Raw genomic sequence first — 20803 nt, 5'->3', positions numbered from 1 at the left:
ACGTCCATGCTTAACAAGATGTGTGAGATAATAGCCGGTGGGGTGAGGAGTGACAAGGGCTTCAAGGAGGTGCACCTCAACGTTGTTGCCAAGCAGGTCTTTGAGTCATGTGGCGCAAAAGTGACCGCAAACTAGGTCTACATCCACCTCAGGAAGTGGAGAGTCAGATAGATCAAAGTGTCCAAGCTCAAAGAACTTAGCGACGCACAATGGGACTAGGACAGCTTCACAATCCCGTTGGAGGCAGAGCACTACCAAGGCCACGTCGCGATTAGGTAACATACCACTTGTTTTGCTTCTCTAACATGCCAATTACAACTAACAACATTGTGTTCCTTTCTTAGGACCAGTCCAAGGATGCTGAGTTCTCAACACTTTCATCCAGAACTACTCTCAGATGCAAACCATCTTCTCTTGGGGTCTGGCTAGAGGCAAGGATGCCATAGGCTCCAATGAGCCTCTCGGTTCGCCTACACCTGAGTATCCAGAGACCCAGGAGTCGTAGGCCATCATATTTGATGGCCCTGAGAAGGATGGTGTTGATGAACACTGTCCTGGTCATGAGATAAAGAGGAAGACGGGTGACTTGATGGAGGAGTAGCTCAACGTCTTTACCAGCATGAACGATAACATGGAGAGGAGGCATCCGCCATCAAGGAGAGCAAACCTGTTGACGTCCACCCTTCCCTCTACAGCGATGTCATGGACATGAGTGGCTTCATTGATGAGGCTTTGATGGTGGCTCTTGGCCAGCTGCTGGACAACATGGCACAGGGACCTTTTTTTTTAAACAGAAGGCACAGGGTCTTGGGTTCGTTGGAATGTGAGTGCAACATAGTACCCTTTGGCTGGGAAAGCAGTAGAGCATTGATTTGTTTTTCTGAGGCCATTGGTAATTTTTACCTAACTATCTCTGCATAAATGATTTACCATCCTACTGGGGAAAAATAACGAGTGACCAGGTGAGCATTTCCACAATAACGGATCTAAAACAATATGTTGCCTCCCCTGATTGAATTTTCCTATTTGTCAGTAAGGCACACACTTTGTTCTTAATGTGATGCAGATTTCACTCTTAACAACTAGGTCTCGAGTCGTATGACACCACTGACAATCTTTGTTCCAGTTCAGCAATGTCAATAGAAGAGTTTCACAGGCTTGTTTAAGATGTGTTCAGCATCAGGCATCAGCTCTGACCTCTGATGCATGGAGAGAGAACTGCTGTATGATCAATAACCAAAGGATACATATTGTGATTTATGGACGGTAGATGAAGTATGTACCCTGGAGCCTGATCCTATCCTAGATATGGCTGATATAAGCAACACTCAGAACATTGTTCACTCAGAAGCAAATATCTGGTTTGTTTTGATAGTAGTTCACATATATAATATGTTTTGTATATTTTAATATGGACTACATACAAAGTGAAATGAGTGAACAAACACAATAAAATGTGTCCACGTACATCCGATTCAGGAAAAAAGTTGGAACATTTTATATTTGTGAATGGAGGAAGTACAAGCGAGCAGCGCTGGCATAATACTAGATCGTGTCACATGTTTTCCTAGAGTTATAGATTGCCCACTGGATCCATGTGTTCTCTTTATGTGCCAAGTGAATAAGTACTAGATCATTTGGAACAACCATCACGCAACTAAGATAAATTCTTGAACAATTGATTGTAAGCGAAAGTAAAGGCAAATGCCCCATTCATACATTTCAGTGTTACTGTCATGGTTTGTGTTACAGGTAGGCCAGCAAATTTTCAGTATGTTGGGTAAAATATGCCTAGTACTTTCAACCTTCATCAAGAAACCTCCATCAAGAGCAAATGATTCTATGACCAAGTTTACGCTCCTTAAATGTATCGCTGCAGCAACACTAGTGACGTAAAAATGTGCAATGATATGAATCTTCTCCGAATTTACTAGCTCTCGGCCACGAAGGTTAGGTAGTACCAAGCTACAAAGGCCAGGACAAGCATGCATAAAGGGAGCACGAAGTCCAGAAATGTGTTTGGAGCAGGAGAGCCTTTGTTCCTCTTCATTGTTCTGGAATCTGGAAGCACATCACTGCCACCAACTGTGGCGTCCTTCGTTGCACTGGGAGGCACAAAGTCCTCGATGCTTCCAATCAGGTAGCTGCTCATCATGCTGATGGCTGATGTGCTGTGGCCCACATCTTCAAAAGCCTCCGTGGCATCCCCAGAGGCTTCAAGAATTGATCAAACATGGATGAAATAAAATTGAACAACTCATCAGTAATTTGGTATGCCCATTTCAGATGGATCACTTTGAAAGCCATGCCAGGTGTGTAAGTATCACAGTTATTGTCCATTGGTTAAACTATTATAACATGTGTTTAAAGAGGCAATAAGTTATCATGGAACTAATGCAGCTGTTGAAAGAATAAAAGGCTAGTGTGATTAATGAGGCTTGACGATATTTTTAGCGATAGGCTTGACGATTTTACAGTGGAACGCAAACATTTGCAAGAAAAGAAAACATGCTAATTTCCGTAAGTTGGTGGACGCGGCTTTTTGGAACATGGGGGGTGGGGGGGGGGGGCATTCCCCAACTGTTTTTTTCTCTGTCCTGTGATCCACTAAACTTTATTCATGATGTTGGCCCATTTACTTCGCTGAGGGAAAACAAATGATATAATAGTGTAGGCTGTAGGCATAGTAAGAAAATAGAGCCAGCGAAACAACATTGGGCGCACTTTGAAAAACATATCAGCGTTCTTAATTTTACCTTTGATGCATCTACAACAAGTAAAGAAACACAATGACTGCCCGAATGGCGATTTAGTTGCAACAAGTTGTGTCAAACAGGCGAATTTGACTGTCCAGCAAAAAAATATGACAATTCTTTCAGGGAAATTTGAAATTAGTTTTGACTAGGGTGCGCCTGCCAGGGCTGTAGTGGCAGGCTGTAGTGCAACGCCTAGGCAACACCTAAGGGCCCCAGTGGGCGGACCCTCCCCACAAAAAAATAAATTTAATATCATTGTGAGGATATACCTCACATATCAGATATTAACCTGATAAGAACAGATACTACACTTGATCTTAGCCAAAAGGCCGAGAAAGGTATGATTTCTACGTTGCCCTGCCCCTCCTTTTATATCTCCATCGTTCACCTCCCTGCTCTCCACCAGCGAGGTGGTACTAAACGAAAGAACGGAGAGAGTCCGTGCTTCACTCGGGCGAACCAGCCGCCTATGCGCCTCTCGTTCGTTTGGGCATCATCAGGCCCGGTAAGAACACCACGGTAGCAATGCTTCCACGGCCCAGTAGCCTGCCCCCAATGGATTTTCCCTGTAATACTGGGCCGTGGAAGGGTGTGGTATTTCTCAAAAACAAAAAAAAACAAAAAAAAATATGCGGGGTGTGGTTGGGATTCCATCCTCTCCTAGCACCATGTCAGAATGAGCATTTTCGATATGTTGGTCTCCTATATTTCCAACTATTCTGGTTGACCTTTTCCAAGTCTCAACTACTGAAGTTAACCTATATTGATGCTTTTTAACAAATCAGTAGTACCTTTTTTTTTTCAGGAAACAAGAAAGCAGTAGTAACATGACAATGAGCAGGCAATGGATGATTCAGAATTAAAGCAGAAGAAGCAGACAATTGATGGGTTTTGTACCAGATGCATGGAGGAGGACATCCTCTCCGCCGGGGTGGTCCTCGAGGAATTTGGTCACATCGTACACCTGAAAGGCAACAGAATCAGAGGAAAATGCGAGAGGATCAGAGAAACAGCCAGATCAAGAAAGCCAGTCCAGATCTCCTGACCAACGGAACCTAAAGACGAAGAATGAGGATTCCTCTCCTGCCCCTGACAACCTTGCCATGGATGACGACCCAGCAGTCCTTCGTGGATGCGTGGAGCGAGACATCCGACGGAGAGAAGAGCTGCTTCTCGGTCTCGGTCTCCTCCGCCATTGATAGACCAGGCGCTCGCTTCGACCAGCTGTTCGTGATGGGGAGCGGAGCGGGGGAGAGATATCGACGGGATGGAAGAAGACGGCGCTGGGCCGAGATAGGAGGAGGGGATCTCGGACGAAGCAGAGCTGAGCACACCAAGAGAGCTCGCTGCTCGTCTTGGTCCGCGGTTGGTCGCCAGTTGGTGGCCGGCCGCGAGGAGAGACAACGCTGTGGGAACATGTTTTTTTTTCAAAGCTATTTGTAGCGAAAATGCAAGACCGACGCAGAGTAAAATAGTGTCAGTGGGAAGCGTTCCTACTATCCGTAGAAAGCCGCATGTGTTTATATTGATCGATGGCAAGAAGAGCCCTTGCCGTGGCTTACAAGTTTCACCTGATCGCTAGGATCCAGGTTCGGTACAGGAGGATAGAGATAGAAGTTGTTACGGGAGGGAGAGAAGATAAATAGTTGAGATTACAGTATATCTCTAATTCTAACACCCTCCCTTAATCTCAACTATCGTACATTAAGATTCTTCTTGAATTCTTCGAACGACTTGACTGGTAAAGCTTTAGTGAATCCATCTGCAACTTGATCTCTGGAAGGAATGAATCGTATGTTCAACTTCTTTTCTGCAACTCTCTCTCTTACAAAATGAAAGTCAATTTCTATATGCTTGGTTCTACCATGAAATACTGGGTTTGCAGAAAGATATGTGGCTCCTAGATTGTCACACCACAAACATGACACACGATGCTGCTTAATTCCCAATTCATTGAGCAACGATTCAACCCAAATGATTTTAGCAGTAGCATTAGCTAGTGACTTGTATTCAGCTTCAGTACTTGACCTGGATACTGTGGCTTGTTTCCTAGCACTCCAAGAAAGGAGATTAGAACCAAAAAATACTGCAAACCCTCCAGTTGATCTCCTGTCATCACTGCATCCTGCCCAGTCAGCGTCAGAGAAGGCACTAACAAGAGTGGAGTTGGAGCGTTTAACTTGAAGGCCTAAACTCACAGTATGTTTTATATACCGTACAATTCTCTTAACAGCTGTCCAATATACAGTAGTGGGTGCATGAAGATACTGACAAACCTTGTTAACAGCAAAGAAAATATCTGGTCTTGTCAGTGTCAAGTACTGTAGGGCTCCTACTGCACTTCTGTATCTTGTGATTTCTTCCTCCTTAAGCGGATCGCCTTCAAAAGCTGAGAGTTTTTCTGAAGAGGATAATGGTGTAGGTGAAGGCTTACAATCTTTCATCCCCATACGAGCTAGAAGTTCAGTGACATATTTTTCTTGGTTCAGTGTTATGCCATCTTGAATCTTCTTTACTTCAATGCCCAAGAAGAAGTGTGGATCACCAAGATCCTTCAAAGCAAACTCTGAGCTTAAATCATGAAGAAGGGCATTAGTAGCACTTTGTGAGGAGTTTGCAACTATGATATCATCAACATATACTAATACAAATATAGTTATGTTTGCCTTGTTGTAGATGAACAATGAAGTGTCGGCCTTAGATGCAACAAAGCCTACACGCCTTAATTGAGAGCTTAACCTTGAGTACCATGCCCTTGGTGCTTGTTTCAGGCCATAAAGTGCCTTATCAAGCTTGCACACATGATGAGGTGCCTTCTTATCTACATACCCAGGTGGTTGCCTTATGTAAACCTCCTCTTCCAGAACACCATGCAAAAACGCGTTCTGAACGTCTAGCTGTCTCAAGCTCCATCCCCTGGACACAGAAATAGCTAACACAAGTCTAATAGTTGTAGCTTTGACAATAGGACTGAAAGTATCTTCATAGTCCAAACCATAGCGTTGTTTGAAACCTTTTGCAACCAAACGAGCCTTATACCTGTCAATGGAGCCATCTGCTTTTCTTTTGATTCTGTAAACCCACTTACAGTCAATGATATTTTTACCTCTTTTCTCTGGTACAAGATGCCAAGTCTTGTTCCTCATAAGCGCTGAATATTCATCATCCATTGCATTTTTCCATTTGGGATCTCCAAGTGCATCTTCCAATTTTGTTGGTTCTCCTGCGATACACAACATACCATATGGAACAGTACCATCAGTTCAGACTTTTGGATTTCTTATACCTTTTTGCGACCGAGTCATGACACGTGAAGTTGTAACTTGTTGGGGCTGACTTCGACGTGCATGTGCTGGTCATGCTACAGGAGATGGCGCAGAAGACTCCGGCACAGAAGATCCGGAAGAGTGCCCATACTCGTTTTCCATAGCAGATCCCGTGGCCTGAGGTGTGTCTGATCCACTGGAGTATATGGCTGCAGAAGATCCGCCGCTGATCGCTGGCGCACACACATGGGACGGGGATCCCGATGCGGACCCCACCAAATCTCCTGTGGCTCCACTGATCGCTGGCGCATGCGCATGGGATGGGGATCCCGACGCGGACCCCACCAAGTCTGTCGCTATCGCATGCTCGCGCGTGGGACGCGGTGTGGAGCGCGGCTCGTCCGCATGTGATGACGTGGCGCCTGCTGATTGGTGCGGCAGGAGGAATCCAGGCGCGCGGCTCGGCGCGTATCTGCGCTTCGGATCCGAGGCAGTCAGACGAACAGGAGTTCCAGGTGACTCCGGATCCGCCTCGTGCTCCGCGCCAGCTTCGTCCTCTTCTGGTGCATGCAATATAGGCTCATTTTCTGCAAAAATTTGATCATTTTCTCCACCAATTTCTGCTCCGGTTTCTGCTGCATGATCCTGCACACATGGAGGCACAGTCCTACTAGTAGGATCATCAGTTGGATTAATACAATTGTCGCCCCCATGATCAGAGTTTTGGAGATGTGGTGGAAGGAGAAGGATTGCTTATTTGAGAAGTGCTCCGGCATTGGGATGAAGGGACTCAAAAGGAAATACCGACTCATCAAATACTACATCACGAGAGATATAGACCCTGCCAGTAGAAACATCTAGGCATTTGAATCCTTTGTGAATGGGACTATACCCAAGAAACACGCATTTCTTTGAACGGAAAGCAAGCTTGCGTGTATTATACGGTCGAAGGTTGGGCCAGCAAGCACAACCAAATACACGGTCGAAGGTAGCGACTTGTAGTCAGGAGAGATGCCAAAGAGGCGTGTGATGGGAGTTTCAAAATTTATGACCTTGTTGGGTAGTAAGTTGATGAGATATGTGGCAGTTAAGAAGGCTTCATCCCAGAATTTTAGTGGCATAGATGAATTTGCTAGTAGAGTTAGCCCTACTTCAACAACATGGCGATGCTTCCTTTCAGCGGAGCCATTATGTTGATGTGCATGAGGACATGCAACATGATGTGAGACGCCAAGTTCTTGAAAGAAGGAATTTAGTTTCCTGTATTCACCTCCCCAGTCGGTTTGCATGGCGATGACTTTAGTATTTAGTTTGCGCTCAACAAGATTTTGGAAGTTCTTGAAAACTTGAAATACTTCGGATCGTTTCTTGAGGAGGTAGATCCATGTAAACTTGCTATAGTCGTCAATAAAACTAACATAATATGAATGTCTACCAACGAAGGTGGGGGCTGGCCCCCACACATCTGAAAACACAAGTTGCAATGGTGCAGTGGAAATACTGGTAGATATGGGATATGGCAACTGATGAATTTTAGCTTGTTGACATGGATCACAAACAGACTCAATATTGGACTCATGAGAGTACGAAAGATTATTCTTGCTAAGAACAAATTTAACAATAACTGACGAAGGATGACCTAGTCTACTATGCCACTTTGATGATGAAGGCTTGACAGCTACGAAAGCCTGTTTATTTGATGGTGTCGATGAAGATATGAGCGGGTAGAGACCTCCCACGCATCTGCCCCTAAGAAGTATTCTCCTCGTGTCCAAGTCCTTTACCAAAAAGAAATATGGATGGAGTTCAATGAGAACACGATTATCAAGGGTAAATCTATGAACAGAAAGGAGATTCTTTGATGTTGTGGGCACATATAGAACTTTTTTAAGATGCAAGTTTTTCATGGGGGTTTTAACAATTGAACTACCAACGTGAGTGATTTTCATATCAGATCCACTTGCTGTGTGCACTTGGTCATGTCCACGGTAATTGTCTCTGACTGTCAGCTTGTCGAGTTCCCCTGTAATATGATTAGTGGCACCGGAGTCCGCATACCAGTTTGTGTCGATGCCGTAGGAGTCGGTGACGATGTTTGCCTCCTTTTCTTCATACTCATCGTCCTCATAGCGATCCCAACACTCACGGGTGCCCCCGCAGTGATGCTTGAGGCATATTTGGCACTCGGGATAGTCCCAGTGTTGTGGACGTTGCTGCTGCTGTTGTTGGGGACGACCACCTCTCCTGTTGCCGCCGCTTGAAGAAGAGGAGGAGGGCGAGCGTCTCCCTCGGCCGCGGCCTCTGTTGCCGCGCCCACGCCCTCTGCCACGAGGCTGACCACGCCCCCTGTACACCAGGTTCACGGAGGTGTTGAAGCCAGCTTCTGGACCGTCGCCTAGCATCTCTACCCGTTGATCGAAGGCAGCGATCTGGGCAAAGAGTTCTGTAAGTGCATCTAGTGCCCCTTAGTGATTTTGGTGTATTGAAGACTTATAGGTTAAGGGACTGATGTGTTTATGAGTGTACACAGGTCTATAAGTCTATGAGGAGTTTGATATTTACAGAGAAAATCGACCCCTAAAAATGAATGTCTTCGACTGAAGACTTTGGATCTCTGAAGAATTTCTGAAGACTTTGAAAGTGAAGAAGTTGGTGTGACCTTGAAGACTTGGTATTCATTCGAGGAACATGAAGCGTGAAGACTTTTGTTTTCGTAGTTTCATTTTCTCTTTCTTGAGTCATAGGAAACAATGTACTGTTAAAGGGGGTCGAGGAAATACTAAGGAAAAATTTCCATGTGATGCTTAACTCAAAATCCTACACCTACCAATTCCTTCGGGTGAAGCCATTGGAAATCTCATACAGTTCAGTCAATTTCTTCAGTGACAGAGATGAAGTTCTTCTGGTCTCTGAGGAATTTGTTCTAACTGAGGAGTTAGGAATTCGCCAGTGCGGATTGCCTACACAGTGAGGAACATGATAGCCCTGAGGTATTTGATACTCAAAATTCCGACCGTTGCTGTGCTACGCGCCAGCTGTCCCAAAATATCTACCCACCTAACGGTCATATCATTGAAGGGCATTTATGTCTTATCATGTCGGGTTTCTCCCTAGGCTATAAATAGCCCCCCCTACAACCACTAGCTAGTTGGCTGCTCCGGAGAAACTGACACTTGTCATTTGAGAGCATCCCATCCTCCGAGGACTTTGAGCGAAAATCATCAAGTGAGGTAAATCCAAACCCAAACACCTACAAACCCAAAGTGATTGAGCATCACTGAAGAGATTGATCTTGCGTAGATCCGATGCTTGTTACCTTTGAAGACTGTGCTTCTTCCAGACGGTTAGGCGTCATGGTCTAGAGCATCCAAGAGGAAATTGTGGATCGCCGGGTGACCGAGTTTGTGAAGGTTTGGAAATCACCTGAAGACTTACCACGAGTGATTGGGCGAGGTCTGTGTGACCTTAGCTCAAGGAGAATACGGTGAGGACTATGTGTCCTCAGGTTTAAATACCTAGCCGCTCCAACCAGACGTACAACTGACACAGCAGTTGGAACTGGTCTACCAAATCATTGTCTTCACCAAGCTTACTGGTTCTATTTCCTCAACTCTTTCATTTCCTCATCTCCGTGTTGTGTGTCTGTTCATATCTATTCAAAGACTTTGACTGAAGACTTTCTCAATTTCCTCAGTTCAATTTCTTCAGTCTGTTTGTCTTCATCCTGTGTTATCCTGTGTTTACACTTTCTGTACTCTGTGCCTGTCTTCATTTCATCATGATGACCATGCTTGTGTTCTGTTATGTTTACATCTGAGTACTTATTCCGCTGCAAGTAGTTCTTCGCTTAGGAATTTCCTCACCCGCAAATTCCTCAGTGAAAAATTCAGAAAAATTGCCTATTCACCCCCTGATACATCTCCAACGTATCTATAATTTTTGATTGTTCCATGCCATATTATATTCTGTTTTGGACATTATTGGGCTTTATTATACACTTTTTTATTATTTTTGGGACTAAACTATTAACCGGAGGCCCAGCCCAGAATTGCTGTTTTTTTTGCCTATTTCAGAGTTTCGCAGAAAAAGAATATCAAACGGAGTCCAAACGGAATGAAACCTTCGGGAACGTGATTTTCGGAACGAACGTGATCCACAGGACTTGGACCCTACGTCAAGACATCGACCAGGAGGGCACGAGGTAGGGGGGCGCGCCTACCCCCCAGGGCGCACCCTCCACCCTCGTGGGCCCCCTGTTGCTCCACCGACGTAATCCTTCCTCCTATATATACCTACGTACCCCCAAACTACCAGATACGGAGCCAAAAACCTAATTCCACCGCCGCAACCTTCTGTACCCGTGAGATCCCATCTTGGGGCCTGTTCCGGAGCTCCGCCGGAGGGGGCATCGATCACGGAGGGCTTCTACATCAACACCATAGCCTCTCCGATGATGTGTGAGTAGTTTACCTCAGACCTTCGGGTCCATAGTTATTAGCTAGATGGCTTCTTCTCTCTTTTTGGATCTCAATACAATGTTCTCCCCCTCTCTCGTGGAGATCTATTCGATGTAATCTTGTTTTGCGGTGTGTTTGTTGAGACCGATGAATTGTGGGTTTATGATCAAGTTTACCTATGAAAAATATGCCCTAGAGGCAATAATAAGTTGGTTATTGTTATATTTCCTTGTTCATGATAATCGTTTATTATCCATGCTAGAATTGTATTGATAGGAAACTCAGATACATGTGTGGATACATAGACAACACCATGTCCCTAGTAAGCCTCTAGTTGACTAGCTCGTTGATCAATAGATGGTTACGGTTTCCTGACCATGGACATTGGATGTCGTTGATAACGGGATCACATCATTAGGAGAATGATGTGATGGACAAGACCCAATCTTAAGCCTAGCACAAGATCGTGTAGTTCGTTTGCTAAGAGCTTTTCTAATGTCAAGTATCATTACCTTAGACCATGAGATTGTGCAACTCCCGGATACCGTAGGAATGCTTTGGGTGTACCAAACGTCACAACGTATCTGGGTGGCTATAAAGGTGCACTACAGGTATCTCCGAAAGTGTCTGTTGGGTTGGCACGAATCGAGACTGGGATTTGTCACTCCGTGTAAACGGAGAGGTATCTCTGGGCCCACTCGGTAGGACATCATCATAATGCGCACAATGTGACCAAGGAGTTGATCACGGGATGATGTGTTACGGAACGAGTAAAGAGACTTGCCGGTAACGAGATTGAACAAGGTATCGGGATACCGACGATCGAATCTCGGGCAAGTAACATACCGGTAGACAAAGGGAATTGTATACGGGATTGATTGAATCCTCGACATCGTGGTTCATCCGATGAGATCATCGAGGAGCATGTGGGAGCCAACATGGGTATCCAGATCCCGCTGTTGGTTATTGACCGAAGAGTCGTCTCGGTCATGTCTGCGTGTCTCCCGAACCCGTAGGGTCTACACACTTAAGGTTCGGTGACGCTGGGGTTGTAGAGATATTAGTATGCGGTAACCCGAAAGTTGTTCGGAGTCCCGGATGAGATCCCGGACGTCATGAGGAGTTCCGGAATGGTCTGGAGGTAAAGATTTATATATGGGAAGTCTTGTTTTGGTCGCCGGAAAGGTTTCGCGCATTATCGGTATTGTACCGGGAGTGCCGAAAGGGGTCCGGGGGTCCACCAAGGGGTCCACATGCCCCGGGGGGGCACATGGGCTGTGGGGTGTGCGCCTTGGCCTATATGGGCCAAGGGAACCAGCCCCAAGAGGCCCATGCGCCAAGAGATAAGGGAAAGGGAGAGTCCTAAAGGGGGAAGGCACCTCCGAGGTGCCTTGGGGAGGATGGACTCCTCCCTGGCCGCACCCTTCCTTGGAGTAAGGGCCAAGGCTACGCCCCCCTCTCCCTTGGCCCTATATATAGTGGGGGGAAGGGAGGGCAGCAAACCCAAGCCCTGGCGCCTCCCTCTCCCTCCCGTGACACATCTCCCTCCTCCCGCAGCGCTTGGCGAAGCCCTGTTGGAATCCCGCTACTTCCACCACCACGCCGCCGTGCTGCTGGATCTCCATCAAACTCTCCTCCCCCCTTTCTGGATCAAGAAGGAGGAGATGTCGCTGCTCCGTACGTGTGTTGAACGCGGAGGTGCCGTCCGTTCGGCGCTAGGATCATCGGTGATTTGGATCACGACGAGTACGACTCCATCAACCCCGTTCTCTTGAACGCTTTCGCTCACGATCTACAAGGGTATGTAGATGCACTCCTTCCCTCTTGTTGCTAGTAAACTCCATAGATTGATCTTGGTGATGCGTAGAAAATGTTGAATTTCTGCTACGTTCCCCAACAGTGGCATCACGAGCCAGGTCTATGCGTAGATTCTATGCACGAGTAGAACACAAAGTAGTTGTGGGCGTCGATTTTGTCAATTTACTTGCCGTTACTAGTCTTATCTTGATTCGGCGGCATCGTGGGATGAAGCGGCCCGGACCGACCTTACACGTACTCTTACGTGAGACAGGTTCCACCGATTGACATGCACTAGTTGCATAAGGTGGCTAGCGGGTGTCTGTCTCTCCCACTTTAGTCGGATCAGATTCGATGAAAAGGGTCCTTATGAAGGGTAAATAGAAATTGGCATATCACGTTGTGGCTTTTGCGTAGGTAAGAAACGTTCTTGCTAGAAACCCATAGCAGCCACGTAAAACATGCAACAACAATTAGAGGACGTCTAACTTGTTTTTGCAGGGTATGCTATGTGATGTGATATGGCCAAAAGGATGTGATGAATGATATATGTGATGTATGAGATTGATCATGTTCTTGTAATAGGAATCACGACTTGCATGTCGATGAGTATGACAACCGGCAGGAGCCATAGGAGTTGTCTTAATTTATTGTATGACCTGCGTGTCAATGAATAACGCCATGTAATTACTTTACTTTATTGCTAACCGTTAGCCATAGTAGTAGAAGTAATAGTTGGCGAGACAACTTCATGAAGACACGATGATGGAGATCATGATGATGGAGATCATGGTGTCATGTCGGTGACGAAGGTGATCATGCCGCGCCTCGAAGATGGAGATCTAAGGCGCAAGATGATATTGGCCATATCACGTCACTTTATGATTTGCATGTGATGTTTATCATGTTTACATCTCATTTGCTTAGAACGACGGTAGCATAAATAAGATGATCCCTCACTAAAATTTCAAGAGACGTGTTCCCCCTAACTGTGCACCGTTGTGAAGGTTCGTTGTTTCGAAGCACCACGTGATGATCGGGTGTGATAGATTCTAACGTTCGAATACAACGGGTGTTGACGAGCCTAGCATGTACAGACATGGCCTCGGAACACATGCGAAACACTTAGGTTGACTTGACGAGCCTAGCATGTATAGACATGGCCTCGGAACACAAGAGACCGAAAGGTCGAACATGAGTCGTATAGTAGATACGATCAACATGGAGATGTTCACCGATGATGACTAGTCCGTCTCACGTGATGATCGGACACGGCCTAGTTTGACTCGGATCATGTATCACTTAGATGACTAGAGGGATGTCTATCTGAGTGGGAGTTCATTAAATAATCAGATGAACTTCATTATCATGAACATAGTCAAGAGGTCTTTGCAAATTATGTCATAGCTTACGCTTTAGCTCTACTGTTTAAGATATGTTCCTAGAGAAAATTTAGTTGAAAGTTGATAGTAGCAATTATGCGGACTGGGTCCGTAAACTGAGGATTGTCCTCACTGCTGCACAGAAGGCTTATGTCCTTAATGCACCGCTCGGTGTGCTGAACCTCAGCGTCGTCTGTAGATGTTGCGAAACATCTGACATACACGTTTTGATGACTACGTGATAGTTCAGTGCGTAATGCTAACGGTTTAGAATTGTGGCACCAAAGACGTTTTTGAAACGTCGCAGAACATATGAGATGTTCCGAAGACTGAAATTGGGATTTCAGACTAGTGCCCACGTCAAGAGGTATGAGACCCCTGACAAGTTTCTTAAGCCTGCAAACTAAGGGAGAAAAGCTCAATAGTTGAGCATGTGCTCAGATTGTCTGAGTACTACAATCACTTGAATCGAGTGGGAGTTGATCTTCCAGATGAGATAGTGATGGTTCTCCATAGTCACTGCCACCAAGCTATTAGAGCTTCGTGGTGAACTATAACATATCAGGGATAGACATGATGATCCTTGAGCAACTCGCGATGTTTGACACCGCGAAAGTAGAAATCAAGAAGGAGCATCAATTGTTGATGGTTAGTAAAACCACTAGTTTCTAGAAGGGCAAGGGCAAAAGGGATACTTCATGAAATAGCAAATCATTTGCTGCTCTAGTGGAGAATCCCAAGGTTGAACCCAAACCCGAGACTAAGTGCTTCTATAATGAGGGGAACGGTCACTGAAGCAGAACTACCCTAGATACTTGGTAGATGAGAAGGCAGGCAAGGTCGACAGAAGTATATTGGATATACATTATATGAATGTGTACTTTACTAGTACTCCTAGCAGCACCAGGGTATTAGATACCGGTTGGGTTGCTAAGTGTTAGTAACTCGAAATAAAAGCTGCGGAATAAATGGAGACTAGCTAAAGGTGAGATGACGATATGTGTTGGAAGTGTTTCCAAGGTTGATGTGATCAAGCATCGCATGCTCCCTCTACCATCGAGATTTGGTGTTTGCGTTGAGCATGATTGGATTATGTTTATCGCAATACGGTTATTCATTTAAGGAGAATAATGGTTACTCTGTTTATTTGAATAATACCTTCAATGGTTTTGCACCTAAAATGAATCTCGATCGCAGTGATACACATGTTCGTGCCAAAAGATATAAAATAGTAATGATAGTACCACATACTTGTGGCACTGCCATTTGAGTCATATTGGTATAGAACGCATGAAGAAGCTCCATGTAGATGGATCTTTGGACTCACTCGTTTTTGAAAAGATTGAGACATGCGAACCATGTCTATTGGTATATATGCATGAAGAAACTCCATGCAGATGGATCGTTTGGACTCACTTGATTTTGAATCACTTGAGATATGCAAATCATACCACATGGGCAAGATGACTGAAAGGCCTCGTTTTATGTAAGATGGAACAAGAGAGCAACTTGTTGGAAGTAATACATTTTGATGTGTGCAGTCCAATGAGTGCTGAGGCACGCAGTGGATATCGTTATGTTCTTACTTCACAGACGATTTGAGTAGATGCTGAGTGTATTTACTTAATGAAACACAAGTCTGAATTATTGAAAGGTTCAAGTAATTTCAGAGTGAAGTTGAAGATCGTCGTGACAAGAGGATAAAATGTCTATGATATGATCATAGAGATATCTGAGTTACGAGTTTGGCACACAATTAAGACATTGTGGAAAGTGTTTCACAATTAATACCACCTGGAACACCACAGTGTGATGGTGTGTCCGAACATCATAACTGCACCCTATTGGATATGGTGCATACTATGATGTCTCTTATCGAATTACAACTATCGTTTATGGGTTAGGCATTAGAGACAACCGCATTCACTTTAAATAGGGCACCATGCAATTCCGTTGAGATGACACCGTATGAACTATGGTTTAGAGAAACCTAAGCTGTCGTTTCTTAAAAGTTTGGGGCTGCGACGCTTATGTGAAAAAGTTTCAGGCTGATAAGCTCGAACCCAAAGCGGATAAATGCATCTTCATAGAATACCCAAAACAGTTGGGTATACCTCCTATTTCAGATCTGGAAGCAAAAGTAATTGCTTCTAGAAACGAGTCCTTTCTCGAGGAAAAGTTTCTCTCGAAAGAATTGAGTGGGAGGATGGTGGAGACTTGATAAGGTTATTGAACCGTCACTTCAACTAGTGTGTAGCAGGGCACAGGAAGTTGTTCCTGTGGCACCTACACCAATTGAAGTGGAAGCTTATGATAGTGATCATGAAACTTCGGATCAAGTCACTACCAAACCTCGTAGGTCGACAAGGATGCGTACTACTTCAGAGTGGTACGTAATCCTGTCTTGGAAGTCATGTTGCTAGACAACAATGAACCTACGAGCTATGGAGAAGCGATGGTGGGCCCATATTCCGACAAATGGTTAGAAGCCATGAAATCCGAGATAGGATCCATGTATCAGAACAAAACATGGACTTTGGTGAACTTGCCCGATGATCGGCAAGCCATTGAGATAAATGGATCTTTAAGAAGAAGACGGACGTGGACGGTAATGTTACCGTCTATGAAGCTCGACTTGTGGCAAAGAGTATTTTCACAAGTTCAAGGAGTTGACTGCGATGAGATTTTCTCATCCGTAGCGATGCTTAAGTCCGTCGGAATCATGTTAGCATTAGCTGCATTTATGAAATCTGGCAGATGGATGTCAAAAACAAGTTTCCTTACCAGTTTTCGTAAGGAAAGGTTGTATGTGATACGATCAGAAAGGTTTTGTCGATCCTAAGGATGCTAAAAGGTATGCTAGCTCCAGCGATCCTTCCATGGATTAGAGCAAGCATCTCGGAGTCAGAATATACGCTTTGATGGAGTGATCAAAGTTTTTGGGTTTATGCAAAGTTTGTTAGAAACTTGTATTTACAATAAAGTGAGTGGGAGCGCTACAACATTTCTGATAAGTATATGTGAATGACATATTGTTGTTCCGAAATGATGTAAAATTTCTGGAAAGCATAAAGGGTTGTTTGAAAGGAGTTTTTCAAAGGAAGACCTGGATAAAGCTGCTTACATACTGGCATCAAGATCTATAGAGATAGATCAAGACGCCCGATGATACTTTCAAAGAACGCACACCTTGACATGATTTTGAAAGAGTTCAAAAAGGATCAGCAAAGAAGGAGTTCTTGGCTGTGTTACAAGGTGTGAGTATTGAGTAAGACTCAAGACCTGACCACAGCAGAAGAGAGAGAAAGGACGAAGGTTGTCCCCTATGCTTTAGATGTAGGCTCTACAGTATGCTATGCTGTGTACCGCACATGTAGTGTGCCTTGCCATGAGTTGGTCAAGGGGTACAATAGTGATCCGGGAATGGATCACATGACAGCGGTCGAACTTATCCTTAGTATCTAGTGGACTAAGGAATTTTCTCGATTATGGAGGTGAAAAGGAGTTCGTCGTAAAGGGTTACGTCGATGCGAACTTTGACACTAATCCGGATGACTATGAGTAGTAAACCGGATTCGTATAGTAGAGCAGTAATTTGAAATGGCTCCAAGTAGCGCGTGGTAGCATCCACAAGATGACATAGATATTCGTAAAGCACACACGGATCTGAAAGGTTCAGACCCGTTGACTAATAACCTCTCTCACAAGCATAACATGATCAAACCAGAACTCATTGAGTGTTAATCACATAGTGATGACTCTAGTAAACTCTTTGGATGTTGGTCACATGGTGATGTGACCTGTGAGTGTTAATCACATGGTGATGTGAACTAGATTATTGACTCTAGTGCAAGTGGGAGACTGTTGGAAATATGCCCTAGAGGCAATAATAAATTGGTTATTGTTATATTTCCTTGTTCATGATAATCGTTTATTATCCATGCTAGAATTGTATTGATAGGAAACTCAGATACATGTGTGGATACATAGACAACACCATGTCCCTAGTAAGCCTCTAGTTGACTAGCTCGTTGATCAATAGATGGTTACGGTTTCCTGACCATGGACATTGGATGTCGTTGATAACGGGATCACATCATTAGGAGAATGATGTGATGGACAAGACCCAATCTTAAGCCTAGCACAAGATCGTGTAGTTCGTTTGCTAAGAGCTTTTCTAATGTAAAGTATCATTTCCTTAGACCATGAGATTGTGCAACTCCCAGATACCGTAGGAATGCTTTGGGTGTACCAAATGTCACAACGTAACTGGGTGGCTATAAAGGTGCACTACAGGTATCTCTGAAAGTGTCTGTTGGGTTGGCACGAATCGAGACTGGGATTTGTCACTCCGTGTAAACGGAGAGGTATCTCTGGGCCCACTCGGTAGGACATCATCATAATGTGCACAATGTGACCAAGGAGTTGATCACGGGATGATGTGTTACGGAACGAGTAAAGAGACTTGCCGGTAACGATATTGAACAAGGTATCGGGATACCGACGATCGAATCTCGGGCAAGTAACATACCGGTAGACAAAGGGAATTGTATACGGGATTGATTGAATCCTCGACATCATGGTTCATCTGATGAGATCATCGAGGAGCATGTGGGAGCCAACATGGGTATCCAGATCCCGCTGCTGGTTATTGACCGGAGAGTCGTCTCGGTCATGTCTGCGTGTCTCCCGAACCCGTAGGGTCTACACACTTAAGGTTCGGTGACACTGGGGTTGTAGAGATATTAGTATGCGGTAACCCGAAAGTTGTTCGGAGTCCCGGATGAGATCCCGGACATCATGAGGAGTTCCGGAATGGTCCGGAGGTAAAGATTTATATATGGGAAGTCTTGTTTTGGTGGCCGGAAAGGTTTCGCGCATTATTGGTATTGTACCGGGAGTGCCGAAAGGGGTCCGGGGGTCCACCAAGGGGTCCACATGCCCCGGGGGGGCACATGGGCTGTGGGGTGTGCGCCTTGGCCTATATGGGCCAAGGGAACCAGCCCCAAGAGGCCCATGCGCCAAGAGATAAGGGAAAGGGAGAGTCCTAAAGGGGGAAGGCACCTCCGAGGTGCCTTGGGGAGGATGGACTCCTCCCTGGCCGCACCCTTCCTTGGAGGAAGGGCCAAGGCTGCGCCCCCCTCTCCCTTGGCCCTATATATAGTGGGGGGAAGGGAGGGCAGCAAACCCAAGCCCTGGCGCCTCCCTCTCCCTCCCGTGACACATCTCCCTCCTCCCGCAGCGCTTGGCGAAGCCCTGTTGGAATCCCGCTACTTCCACCACCACGCCGTCGTGCTGCTGGATCTCCATCAACCTCTCCCCCCTTGCTGGATCAAGAAGGAGGAGATGTCGCTGCTCCGTACGTGTGTTGAACACGGAGGTGCCGTCCGTTCGGCGCTAGGATCATCGGTGATTTGGATCACGACGAGTACGACTCCATCAACCCCGTTCTCTTGAACGCTTCCGCTCACGATCTACTAGGGTATGTAGATGCACTCCTTCCCTCTCGTTTCTAGTAAACTCCATAGATTGATCTTGGTGATCCGTAGAAAATTTTGAATTTCTGCTACGTTCCCCAACACAATATTTGAATCTTCTCTGAATTCTTTTATGTATGATTGGTTATCTTTGCAAGTCTCTTCGAATTATCAGTTTGGTTTGGCCTACTAGATTGATCTTTCTTGCAATGGGAGAAGTGCTTAGCTTTGGGTTCAATCTTGCGGTGTCCTTTCCTAGTGACAGTAGGGGCAGCAAGGCACGTATTGTATTGTTGCCATCGAGGATAAAAAGATGGGGTTTATATCATATTGCATGAGTTTATCCCTCTACATCATGTCATCTTGCTTAAGGCGTTACTCTGTTCTTATGAACTTAATACTCTAGATGCATGCTGGATAGCGGTCGATGTGTGGAGTAATAGTAGTAGATGCAGGCAGGAGTCGGTCTACTTGTCTCGGACGTGATGCCTATATACATGATCATACCTAGATATTCTCATAACTATGCTTGATTCTGTCACCCACCGTAATATTTATGCTCATGAGAGAAGCCACTAGTGAAACCTATGGCCCCCGGGTCTATTTTCCATCATATTAATTTCCCGACAACAAGCTATTTCTGACGCCGTTTTTATTTTACTTTCTTTACTTCGCATCTTTATCATAAAAATACCAAAAATATTATCTTATCATATCTATCAGATGTCACTCTCGTAAGTGACCGTGTAGGGATTGACAATCCCTTATCGCGTTGGCTGCGAGGATTTATTTGTTTGTGTAGGTGCGAGGGACTCGTGCGTGGCCTCCTACTGGATTGATACCTTGGTTCTCAAAAACTAAGGGAAATACTTATGCTACTTTGCTGCATCACCCTTTCCTCTTCAAGGGAAAACCAACGCAGTGCTCAAGAGGTAGCAAGAAGGATTTCTGGCGCCGTTGCCGGGGAGTCTACGCAAAAGTCAACATACCAAGTACCCATCACAAACCCTTATCTCCCGCATTACATTATTTGCCATTTGCCTCTCGTTTTCCTCTCCCCCACTTCACCCTTGCCATTTTATTCGCCCTCTCTCTTTTCCGTTCGCCTTTTTTTCGCTTGCTTCTTGTTTGCTCGTGTGTTGGATTTCTTGCTTGTCACGATGGCTCAAGATAATACCAAATTGTGTGACTTTACCAATACCAACAATAATGATTTCCTTAGCACTCCAATTGCTCCACTTACCGATACTGAATCTTGTGAAATCAATGCTGCTTTGTTGAATCTTGTCATGAAAGATCAATTCGCTGGCCTTCCTAGTGAAGATGCCGCTACCCATCTAAATAGCTTCGTTGATTTGTGTGATATGCAAAAGAAGGAAGATGTGGACAATGATATTGTTAAATTGAAGCTATTTCCCTTTTCGCTTAGAGATCGTGCTAAAGCTTGATTTTCATCTTTGCCTAAAATAGTATTGATTCTTGGAATAAGTGCAAAGATGCTTTTATCTCTAAGTATTTTCCTCCCGCTAAGATCATCTCTCTTAGAAACGATATTATGAATTTTAAGCAACTTGATCATGAACATGTTGCACAAGCCTGGGAGAGGATGAAATTAATGATACGTAATTGTCCTACGCATGGTTTGAATTTATGGATGATTATACAAAT

The 20803-nt window shown here is 45.0% G+C and overlaps 1 protein-coding gene and 1 pseudogene across 1 annotated transcript; both read right to left on the bottom strand.

Annotated features, from left to right (window-relative positions):
- Positions 1-1658: 1658 nt before the first annotated feature.
- LOC123169639 (cytochrome B5) lies at positions 1659-4218 on the bottom strand. Its single transcript, XM_044587510.1, has 3 exons — positions 3854-4218; positions 3654-3720; positions 1659-2214 (listed from the first exon to the last, which is right to left on the bottom strand). Exons 1-3 carry the CDS (start codon positions 4172-4174, stop codon positions 1931-1933), a joined length of 672 nt encoding a protein of 223 aa, XP_044443445.1. The 5' UTR covers positions 4175-4218; the 3' UTR covers positions 1659-1930.
- Positions 2917-3098, bottom strand: LOC123171632 (uncharacterized; annotated as a pseudogene).
- Positions 4219-20803: the final 16585 nt, after the last annotated feature.

The sequence above is a fragment of the Triticum aestivum genome, chromosome 7D, assembly GCF_018294505.1.
Source record: "Triticum aestivum cultivar Chinese Spring chromosome 7D, IWGSC CS RefSeq v2.1, whole genome shotgun sequence".
NCBI classification, from domain to species: Eukaryota; Viridiplantae; Streptophyta; class Magnoliopsida; order Poales; family Poaceae; genus Triticum; species Triticum aestivum.
The sequence above is the reverse complement of the archived record's forward strand: the minus strand, read 5'-3'. Positions and strand labels throughout refer to the sequence as shown.